The 12,057-nt window shown below is 36.2% G+C and overlaps 1 protein-coding gene across 2 annotated transcripts in view; it reads right to left on the bottom strand.

Annotated features, from left to right (window-relative positions):
- The window catches only part of ZBTB10 (zinc finger and BTB domain containing 10), a 38,355-nt gene that overhangs the window by 18,243 nt on the left and 8,055 nt on the right, over positions 1 to 12,057 (bottom strand). For both annotated transcript variants that reach the window (XM_054498394.2, XM_054498393.2), the window contains exon 2: positions 5,421 to 6,309. In XM_054498394.2, the coding sequence (XP_054354369.2) occupies positions 5,421 to 6,309 (889 nt within the window). The remainder of the gene's footprint in view (positions 1 to 5,420; positions 6,310 to 12,057) is intronic.

Raw genomic sequence — 12,057 nt, 5'->3', positions numbered from 1 at the left:
GCCACGATCATGACATTGCACTCCAGCCTGGATGACAGAGCAAGACTCTGCCTCAAATATATGCCTTATTACGATTTCTTAAATCTATCTAGTTTGGATATTCTTTTCTCAAAATAGTTTTCAAAGTACCAAGTTGCATGCTTTTTTACCAAAAAAGCAATTACACAAATAAATGCAAAGCTTAAACCTGGTTTCAACTCTACTTGTAAGGATTAACACAAACCTAAAAATGCTGCAAAACTATTTTTCCATCAGAAGTCTAGGTGAAAGAAACTTTCAGGTTATTTAAAAGAATTCTGAATTTTATCTTTTAATCAACTAAAATTACCTTACATTTGAGTACTCGTATGGCATAAGGAAAAAAACATCATTTACATAGAACTACATCAGCTTGTGGCAAAGATTAAAAAATATAATAATCGACTGCTGCATTTACTAGAAAATATCTGAGGAAACTGTTCATTATATTACTTGGTGTCAACTACATAAAAAATCCCACTGGAGAAATTCCTTTCAGAAGTCAGTACCAGGAAGTTTGTCATCTTGGTAGAACTGGTATGTTTTTCTCTTTTGAGTAAGGCTGTTTTGTATCTTAGAGCCAATTAAAAGCTTAATTAGGGCAACCACATTTATATCCGTGATGAGCACTCTTAACTTCTTTGCCAATTTTACTTTATTTTGCAAATTTGTTTCTTTTGTCATTTCAAAATAAGGTATGTATGCATGCAACGTACATACAGAGTAAAATTATTTACAATAGGTAGAAGTTGCTAGTATGACAGGTATAAATTTAAAAATCTAGGCTCAGAAAACCATGTTCCATGAGCCCACAGAATAAAGTGATTTTTAAAAATAAGATTAACACCTGACTTGTTCTAGTTAAATGGGACACAACATGTGTGAATACACGTTGTAAAACAAATTAAGGCACTAGTTATCTGTACTTCTGTAATTCAATTTCTAATCTTAGGTTATCTACTTTATTTGGCTAAAATTTAATGTTTTCTGGTTGCAAATCAGCAAGACAAGGATTTTGAAATTTTTATATTATCAGAGCAATTCACTCATGACATTTTTACCCTTATTTGATTACCCAGATTTTAGTTTTTGCTGACAGTTTTAATTATTCCATAATCCCAGTATGCGCATATTCTCTTAGGACAGAAATTTCTAACTTTTCTGAGTTCTACCTTCAAAGTATTCTTGTGTAAAAGAAATGATCTGAAGTGAAGTCAAACAACAAATATGACTCTGTAGTAAGTCAAACAACAAATATGTTAATTTCAAGATAAAAAAATACCATCTGAATAAAAACCCTGCAGCTATGGGTACACTTTCTTATCTCCATCTTTAAAAGGCACCCAAACAAAAGCTTCAACATTATACAAGACAGCGTTATTCGAGCTGTATCTTACAAACTCTGTGCTGAAGACCTGGGGGAAGACACAGTAACTAGAAGAGACTCCCGCCAAATCCAAACATGCCAAGCACTGTTTGCAGATTGAACAATTCACTAAGACTTTTCAGATGTTTGCTATAGAACTTTAAATTCATTTAAAAGCATTTATTTCATGGAAAACTGTTTTCTCAATAAATGGAAATTAAAGCATAACTAATGATGAAGGGGATCATAAAAATATTTTAAAGTTAAAAGGAACTGATTTTTTTAAAAAGATAGGAATCTACTACTTTAATAGTTAATTTTAAGGTTTTCATGCAGGATAGTCCTAAATATGAAACCTGCCTCTTTCTACTCTTCCTAGCTGAATGACCTTGGGAAGGCCTTAATGTTGGTAAACACAGGCTGTGTTCTATATCGGTCAGAACTTGCCTGGAAAGTTAGAGTAAATTTTGTGTATTCATCACAAGGTGGGCAGAAGAGCACACAGCCTACAAAAACAGGACTTTTTAAATGTCTAACATTTGAAGGGTTATCAGGTAGATTAGAGGAATTAGGTTAGGTTTAAATTATACTATTCCAGGCAGGTCGCAGTGGCTCACGCCTGTATTCCCAGCACTTTGGGAGGCCAAAGTGGGCAGATCACTTGTGGTCAGGAGTTTTTGAGACCAGCCTGGCCAACATATAGTGAAACCCTCTGCTAACAATACAAAATACAAAAATTAGCTGGGTGCAGTGGTGCACGCCAGTAGTCCCAGCTACCTGGGAAGCTGAGGCAGGAAAACGCTTGAATCTGGGAGGCGGAGGTTTCAGTGAGCCAAAATTATGCAACTGCACTCCAGTCTTGGTGACACAGGGAGACTCTGTCTCTCAAAAAACATAAATAAATAAATTATAAATTATACTATTCCCAATGACAGAATTAGTAAGTTATAGAGAAACAAATTTTGGCTACATTTAAAATGACTACCTAATAATCAGTCATCCTACACTGGAAGCTGCTTAGGGAAGTCTTTACAAGCAGTCAAAAAATCAAGCTGAGGCTAAGACCATCTATCTGGCATTTGGTAGAAAGTACACAGCACCAGAAAACTGATATGAATAACCTGAACAGTCTTTTCCAAGTTTAAGGTGGATTGCCATGAGCAAGAAAGTTATTTCATATTTGTCACTTCATTTTCATAATAATTCTATAAAATCAACACAATATTTTAATGAGGAAACTGAGGACAAGAGCTTAATTTGATCATGGACTACAGGCGGTAGGTAGCATACCTTATTTTTAAATTTTAAATTCATTATGTTTGACTCAATTTAGGCTCTTTCCAATATAGTAATATTTGCTGATCTCAGCTTTAACTCATAAAATTACCTGTAGAACTTTAAAAAAAATTCCACATCCAAACCACATTCCATACCAATTAAATTGGAATCCACAGAAGAGAGACCCTTTACGGTATGTAATGCTCCCAAGTGATCCCAACGTGCATACCCATGATTAAGAACCACTACTATATACGAAGGGTTGGCAAGTTTTACTGGAACACACCTACCTTCATTTGTTTACATATTACAAATGACTGCTTTCATGTCACAAGTGGCAGAGTTGATGAGCTGATTTTTATGACCAACAAAGGTGAAAGTCTTTTTTTTTTTTTTTTTTTTTTTTTTTACTGTTTTAGCCCTTTACAGTAAAAATTTGCCAGTCCTTGGCTCTATATCATATTATACCCTAACCATAATGCTCTTCTGAGACCCATTTATTTTTTCCACCAAATAACATTGGCGGCACGGATAGAACCAAATTTGTGAGTTAAGCAAGGTTCGGATACCAAACTGGTATCAATGAAATGAAAATAATCCTTTTTAAGAGATGGCTGGGCACGGTGGCTCACACATGTAATCCCAACATGTTGGGAGGCCAAGGTGGGTGGATTTGAGGTCAGGAGTTCGAGACCAGCCTGGCCAACATGGTGAGACCCCCGTCTCTAGTAATAATTAAAAAATTAGCCAGGTGTGGTGGCATGCGCCTGTAATCCCAGCTACTTGGGAGGCTGAGGTAGGAGAATCGCTTGAACCCGGGAGGCAGTGGTTGCAGTGAACCAAGATTGTGCCACTGCACTCCAGCCCGGGCAACAGAGTGAGACTCCGTTTAAAAACAAACAAAAAAACCCAAAAAAAACAGATGTAAGAGATGAAACATATTAGACCACCAATTAATTTATGATAGAACTAGTCCATTGTTATAACCATGGCTAGGAGATACTTGATAAAAATTGCTAGTAATGTTATCTTTGAAAGTATGCGTTGTGGTTCATTATTAATGCTTTTCTTTAAATCACTCCAATTATATGTGGCATTAATTTTTTAAATGGGGTTACTGCTGATTAGTTACCATCAAACAACCGCTACACCCAAAAGATCTTATTTATTCCTTTAAGTGTGTGTATTTAAAAACACTACAGCGTTCCCACCATACTGTTAAATAGAAATAATCCATACAGCACAAAGACAACGTAGCTCTAATGAGAAATTTGTAGAGGTCTTCTATATTAAGACAAAACAAAGTGCTAGCTAAGGAGTCTATCTACCCTTAATACTTCATTTAACTAAATTGTCTCAGGGATTTTATTGTTAAAACTTGATATAAAGTACAAGGAAAAAGATATATAGTATTCATTATATATACACACTTGCTGATTTTCACACAGTAAAAATTTCACACACACACACACACACACACACACAAATTCCTACCACTGAAAGCTAACCCAAATCTAAAAAGCCAGAGGAACATTTCACAGGATTACTATGGCATTTTGCCCTCTGGCAACTAAAAACAGTGATTCCTTTAATAGAAAATACTCCATCCTCAGATGACCACCATCGTATAAATCAGACACTGAACAGTTACGGTGCTTTGAAGTGAAAAAAAACCAGCATTAAATATGTATGACAGTGGTGGACAAGCCTCAGGCATGCATAGGAAACCTCAAACCCACTGAGCTTCTTCAAATAAAGATATGCACAGCCAGATTAAAGACTTAACAATGGTCTTCTCCTTTTAAAAAAAATCCCACCGTAAATGTGATTCTCTAAGATTCCTATAGAACTTTTGGAGAGAAATATATTGAAGAGAAAGGCCTCAGGGCTTTGCAACAAATGCAAAGGTGAATGAAAATCAGGTGACAGTGGACAAACAAAATAGCTTCTATGGTGAGAACAGAACAGTAGCTGCTCTAGGACAGGTGTGGTGGCTCATGTCTGTAATCCCAGCACTTTGGGAGGTCAAGGCAAGCAGATCACCTGAGGTCAGGGGTTCCACACCAGCCTGGACAACATGGTGAAACCCCATCTCTACTAAAAATACAAAATTAGCTGGGTGTGGTGGCATGCACCTGCAGTCCCAGCTACTCAGGAGGCTGAGGCAGGAGAATCGCTTGAACCTGGGAGGCGGAGTTGGCAGTGAGACTCCAGCCTGGGCTATAGAGCAAGCCTCCGACTCAAAAAAATAAATAAATAAATAAATAACAGAAGAACAGTAGCCCTAAGCAAACTAGAATACCATAATCTCATAATTGGCAAAATTCTTTGAAACACTTAAATGTTTTAACAGCCAAAAATAAAATAAAAAAGGTTAAGAGGGTCTCTGAAATGACAAAGTGATTATATATTACAACTAAAGATTCTATCTTTCCCAGCACTGGGTATAAAATAGTGAGCACAGAGGCTAAAAATGAGGAAAGTCAAAGACCCGTACATGCAGCAGAGTCCACGTTCCTTAAAAATATATGCAATACCTGGCTATTAATACACCTTTTGATAAACCCACATGTATGTGTTGAAAAAAGACAAAGAAAATATACCAAATACGTTATGCATTTGAATGACGTCCCCCCTTCTTTTGTAAACAACTTTAGTATTACTTTATAATTAAAATAATCCAATTAAAAATATACTTCAAGATTATATCCAACTAGAATTAGGATGAACAAGGAAGTATCCTTGTATATATATTTACCTGGTTCTTCCTTGATGAGTAGTGTATTTTCTTCTGGATAGGCAACAGGTGGCTGCATTACTGAGCAATCTTCTAAATTCGTTTCATTATTAGGTGGAATATTATAAATAAATCTTTTTGTAGTTTGGTTTTTCCTCCTTGTTTTGCCAGTCTCTTGAATTCCCTGGGAGCCCATATTATTCCAAATAAACACTTTTGTTTGACCTTCAGATTCATTTTCAGCCATTTCAGGAGATCCGTCCTGGACCCAACTACTGTCATTCATTTGGTAGTTTTCTATTTGGCCCTCGTCGACATTACAACCATCATTTTCAATCTTTACATTACTTGCCAAATTGGTAAGATTCCGTGTTGCCCAAAAACTGGCAATTTTTTGATCCCGTGATGAAGACAGACCATCTCTATTAACTGGTTTTCTATTATTATAGTCCACAACTACAGACTCTGGAGCTTCTGATTTAATGCTTATATTTAAGGCATCTTTAATGAAATTTCGGCAAGTTTGAACAACTTCACTCATTTGAAGATAGCTGGCCACTGTCATAACTTCAATGGCATTTTGGCTTGTGAGCACCAGGTTACCAGAATACAAGAAGTCCAAGATGACTGAAAAACCTTGAACTGCAGCAATATCTAAGTGGGTAGTATTGTTTTGGTTAGGGCTTTCTTTGTTTGAAAAGCAATATAAAGTCTTAAAGAAACGGCTGCCTGCAACCAGGATGTTCTTATGAGCTTTGAAGATTTTTCCGCTTACCACAATGCTGACATCACAAAGAATACCTTTCTTTCTCTGTTCATTTAGTTGTCGCAGAAGTTGATAGCAATAAGAGTTCTCATTTGGCCTACTATTAAAGTCACAGTACCCCTCCTCTGATGGTATTTCTGATTCCTGTAATTGGATAAAAAACATTAATATTAAACTTTATTGACTTTTTAAAAAACTCCCAAACCAAGGAAAACAATTATCAAGTTTTTAAAAAGCAATAATCAAATATATTAATTTGTGAGTAATCAAGAAATGGAGTGAACAGTGGTGGTGCAACCCACTGCTATTATTAAAAAAAAAAAAAAAAATCAAACACATCTGACTGAAGATCAGCAGGATTTCATTTTAAAAATAACATTCATCATGTTATATGTTTCAAATATAAGCTAAGAACATGAATTGAGAATTTCTTAAAATTAAAATTAAAAAGAGCAATTATTTTCTTAAGGAAAGAAACTTTCTCTTACAGGAATTAAATGTTTGCTTTATCTCTATAGAAAAGCAACAGTCTCCCCTGATTGAACTTAAACTATCCAAGTTATATTTTATGCTAGGCATATCACCCTATCTACTATTAATAAAAAGGTAAATTTTAAGTCTTGGCAAACATTAAAATCAAACAGTTTAGGTCAATGAAGTTAATTAAATCTAACTAGAGATAAAGGTAAGACCCTAAGGGGAAAATCTGCTTCAACTATAGGAATATCTAGTTATATAATTTCCTATCAACTTTCAAAACGCTTTCTCTCTTTAGGGTCATAAATACTATAAACTGTAAGGTAAATTAAAATTCCTGAATTCAAAATTCTAAATGTTTATAAATTTTGCTTCTTATCATACAGGTATTCATTATAGTTCTACTTGGCATCACAATTAAAATTGTGTGATATAATTGTAAGAATAAGAGTATGATCTAGAATTCAGAATGCTGTCTGTATCAGCCATTAACTGCGTGTCCTTGGAAAGTCACTATCCCTGAGCCTTTTCCTTAAACTGTAAGTCAGTATTACAAATGTTAGTTAAAACTTTATGACTTTCCTCATACAGTGACTAGGTGGGTAAGCTCCCTCAAGGCAGAGCGGAATATCCCTCCAGCACTTTGATTAGTGCCTGGCACACTTTGCTAAACAAATGAAGTAATCATTTCTTTCCCAAGAGAAAAACTGCTTAGACCATTTCTAGTAGAAAATATAACTGAAAATACTGACCTTATTCAAGTGTCAATTCTTTGGCACAAAATACTAAGTTAAACATAGACCACTTCCATAAAATAATAAAATATATACACATATATATGGATCTATGATTTTACGAGCATGGAGAAAAACATGGAGAAATAAATACTACAGTGTAAACAGGCTCAAAGGACTGACATGCTGAGAAGAGAGGAAGTGGTGTAGAGATGACGAGACTGCAAAAGTAGTCTCACAAACAATATCCTAAATGGTGGATCCCTAAACAATCACGAAACATGACTTAATGCAATCACGTGCATGGCTAAATCATAAAAATTTTAGCTTTACTTGGGTCCATGTCACAGGAGGCCACACACACTGTCATCTCAATTCTCTGAAACTAACCCTGTCCATCTAAAAATTATAGTGCTGCTCCCAGGTATGAGAAGTCAACTGAAAGAACCAAAATATTAATATTCCAGTACATGGCCAGGCATGGTGGCTCATGCCTGTATTCCCAGCACTTTGAGAGGCTGAGGTGGGTAGATCATTTAAGCTCAGGAGTTCAAGACCAGCCTGGCCAACATGGTGAAACCCCGTCTCTACTAAAAATACAAACATTAGCTGGACAGTAGTGGGGAGCGCCTGTAATCCCAGCTACTTGGGAGGCTGAGGCAGAGGTTGTGGTGAGCCAAGATCATGCCACTGCACTCCAGTCTGGGCAACAGACTGAGACCCTGTCTCAAAAAAAAAAAAAAAAAAAAAAAAAGATTCCAGGACATACTTCAACTGTTTCACCGTGAAAATGGAACAGTATGAAAAACTGCGAATCTGGAGTATATGATCACTACAGAATGAAGCACACAAAGTAGAGAAATTTCCTCATTTTCAACTGATCCTTGGCAACCCTCCCGTACCCTTCTTGTGCCAAGTGTGTAAAGCCCTTATACCAAAAAACTCCCACCCATGCCCCCCCCACCATATAATAATGTTCCATGCTCTAAATTAGCTATTTTCTCCTCCTACCAAAACATCCAATTCTGCAAAAACTGTTAAGTCACGGATAGAGGAATCAAAACAAGTCCATTCATGAGTAATACCTATTTTTGTTTTTGGGGAACTGGAGAAAGGAAGTAAGGTAATAATGAGACTTATTTAACCTAAGCTCTTGTATTAAACCAGTATGTTGTATTGGATTATTGCCAATATTTGGTTAAAAGAAAAAAAAAACCAGTATGTTGTGAAATTTCGTATCATGTAGCAAAGAGGAATGCACAATTTAGGACTTGTGTGAAAATGTAAAGAATGATACTAAAACACCTGTAACAATTACTTGTACAGTGTAACTTTCTACAAAAGCATCATTTACTTGGTTTCCCTTTTGAGACTGAGTAAATTTTATTAATTTGCCTATGCTCTCTACAGAAATTACAAATAAGGGGGAAGAATCTTGCTTTGATGCAGGCCCAACACTAAGCTTTGTTACACAAGCTGTACCTGAACCCAAGCTCATTTGGTTCAATGTTCAATCTACTACATATTATAGTAAAAGTATGAATATTGTATGAATATTTGGAAGAAGCAAAAGTTTTCAACACTGAATATCTGGCAGCATATATCTAGGAAGTGTTTGTGGAAGCAGTGAATTAGCATGTACAAGTCAAGAACTGCCTAAAGTCCGTGTATCAAGCAGTTGAAAACACTTCAGGAGGTGGCTATGCCTACTGTAGCAGTCATAACACGCTATGGTCACTGCACCCTGAATTTTCTGGGCCAGTGCCAACTGTTAAGATTCTCTGTCTTTATCATACCAAATGTCCTAATTTTTATAACTAAGACAAAAGCCTATCCACCAAAATATCTGCCCATTCTACTTTGACACAAACTGTACAAATTAAACACTATTCAACCACTATTTTTTTTTTCTCATTACTATGGTACAAGAACAAGAACATTAATGTCCCTTGCTTTTATAACCAACAACAGCAATTTCTTGTTCACCACTGATTAAAGCACTATTCCATGTCTGCAGCAGCTATTAAATATGCCCTTCAAAAAAAAAGAAACCACATAAATAAATATGACCTTCAAAAAAAATGAATCATTTCCAAGAGTATGTGTACTCTCTAAGGAGATCATTATTAGAGGATTTGGGTAAAAGAGCTAAATAAGCACAAAGCACTAAAATAAACTGCCAATATTATTTGCTAAACTCAATAAATTAATAAATTCTTAGTGCCAGAGACAAAATCTTAAAGTAGGTCCCTAATAACTCCAGGTATCTTTGCCTCTTTGGTTCCTTCTTTAACACTCTATGTCCACTTTTGGTATACTGATAACATCAGATATCACTGATAAGTTAAAAAAAATTACTATTTCCACAACTGGTCTTTTCAAATGTAGTGACCTTTTCTAACCTCTCTCCCAAAAAGGAAAACACGATTAGTTCAGACATTAGTCTAAACTGGCTAAACAAGGAGATTTTAAAGAAACAGACATTCAGAGCTAAACATGAAATCTTGAATTTTTTTACTTTTAAAGATGCCCTTTAGTAAGACTTTAGTCTGGATGAGACCTCAAGTCTCCCAAAATTTAGAAAACATAGATAAGTGTCCAGTTAGTTAAAATCCTTATAACCTATTATCTAGATGTTCAATATTTCCAGAACATAGGCTACAAAATAGTAAATATTTTACTCAAAGGAAAATGCTTGAAAAGTCCTAACTTTACATATTTATTTAATAAGCATTAAATGAATACCTACTTTGGCCAGGGTCTACACTGGGAACCAAAATGATTCAGTTGCTAATTTGAAGTTACTGTTAGCGGGTAAGACTCTTAAGGTGTTATAAGAGCAGAAAGCAGGTGTATCTAATCCAGTTTTTGTTTTGTTTTGTTTTTAAAGTGTGGGGATGCTTTTTGGAAGAAACAAGACCTGAGCAGAGCTTTAAAGGATCCAAGAGTGGGATGGGTGGATGAGCACTTCAAGTAAATGAGACAGCATTTAAAAAAAAAAAAAAAAAAAAAAAAAGCCCCAGCATTTTAAAAAAACATAAGATGGTCTACAGCATCCTCAAAAGTTAAGATTTGTAAAAGAACTTCAATGTGATTTTCTAAAAAGCCCTATGGAATGCAAATATGCACTTGGGCACATTTCAGAGGTAAATGTCCATCCATTTTGACCAGATTAAAAAAGAGGGCCATGTAATCTCAGCACTTTGGAAGGCGACAGGATGGCTGGTAGCCAGGAGTTCAAGACCAGCCCAGTCGACATAGCGAAACCCTATCTCTTTAAAAAAAAAAAAAAAAAAAGAGAGAGATTTGAACCCCCTTCCCCCTCCCAAATATTAGAGCCATTGCTATAGGCACCTTACAGAGTTTTCAGAAGCAGTGATATAATTGAAATAGCAAAGAAGAGAGATGACTATGGCAGCAAGGTGGAGATTTATTATCAGGGAATGAAGACTGCAAATACTGTGACCAGTTGGCAAGCTATTTTTCCTTTTTTTTTTTTTTTTTGAGACAGTGTCACTCTGTCACCCAGGCTGGAGTGCAGTGGTTAGATCATGGCTGATTGTACCCTCAACCTCCTGGGTTCAAGGGATCCTCCTGTCTCAGCCTCCCAAGTAGCTGGGACTATAAGGTGTGTGCCACCACGCCCAGTTGTTTTATTTTTTTAAATTTTTGTAGAGATAAGAGTCTCCCTGTGTTGCCCAGGCTGGTCTCAAACTCCTGGGCTCAAGCAATCCTCCCACTTTGGCCTCCCAAAGTGCTAGGTTTACAGGTGTGAGCCATGTACCCTCTGGAAAGCTACTGTTAATAGGGCAACATACATGCAAGAAAAAAAGACCTTAATTAGGGAAGATAGATGTCAATGAGGTGTGAAGCAGAGCCTAGAAAAATAGTCTAAAAATCATCAGAACTTTCATGATAAAACAGATGTAAGGGGTGGAGGGAGAGAATCATAGGGTCATCAGCATTCTAGCTTAGGGCCTAAACAACGCCGCCAACTTGTAGGGAATACAAGACCATCACCCAGTCTCCTACACTTTCGCAGGGGTAGAGGAAGAGAGGCTAACTTCAGTTACAAGTAATAGAATGTCAAACAGCACACCTGTAGTCAATCCGTTAATGATAGGAAAATGTTATTCAGTTAAAGAAATAAGCAATTAGTATTTACTACCCTACTCAATTACAGCCCTTTTCCAATAACTGAATTAGCAGAAAAGACATTTCCAACACAAACATTTCAGTGTAAACTAAAAGCATTGAAAACAAAAATCTGTATTACTCTGCAGCAACCCACTGGATTATACTGAAAGAACAAAAACAGTAATTTCTATTTCCAAATTTTAGAACAAATTCATTTTATAGAAGGAAGACAAGGCCATAGCAAGTTTTGCCAAACAAATACATGCTAGTGGCAATGACAAATTATAATAGTTGGTAGAGAAAAAGACAAAAAGGTCTCTTTTGCAGTTTTCTGATCACTCTATATCTTTGAGTGATGACATCCTCTCTGGTAGCTTAAGTACTACCCCCAGAAATTCTAATCCTTTAAGTGTTAGGGAGCAGATAGACGATGGTTATTCAGGTTATTTTTTATCTTTGAGACGGAGTTTCGCTCTTGTTGCCCAAGCTGGAGTACAAGGGCGCAATCTCGCTCACCGCAACCCCTGCCTTCTGCGTTGAAGCG

The sequence above is a fragment of the Pongo pygmaeus genome, chromosome 7 (genome assembly GCF_028885625.2).
Source record: "Pongo pygmaeus isolate AG05252 chromosome 7, NHGRI_mPonPyg2-v2.0_pri, whole genome shotgun sequence".
In the NCBI taxonomy this organism is placed as follows: Eukaryota; Metazoa; Chordata; class Mammalia; order Primates; family Hominidae; genus Pongo; species Pongo pygmaeus.
This window is presented reverse-complemented; position numbering and strand designations above follow the sequence as displayed.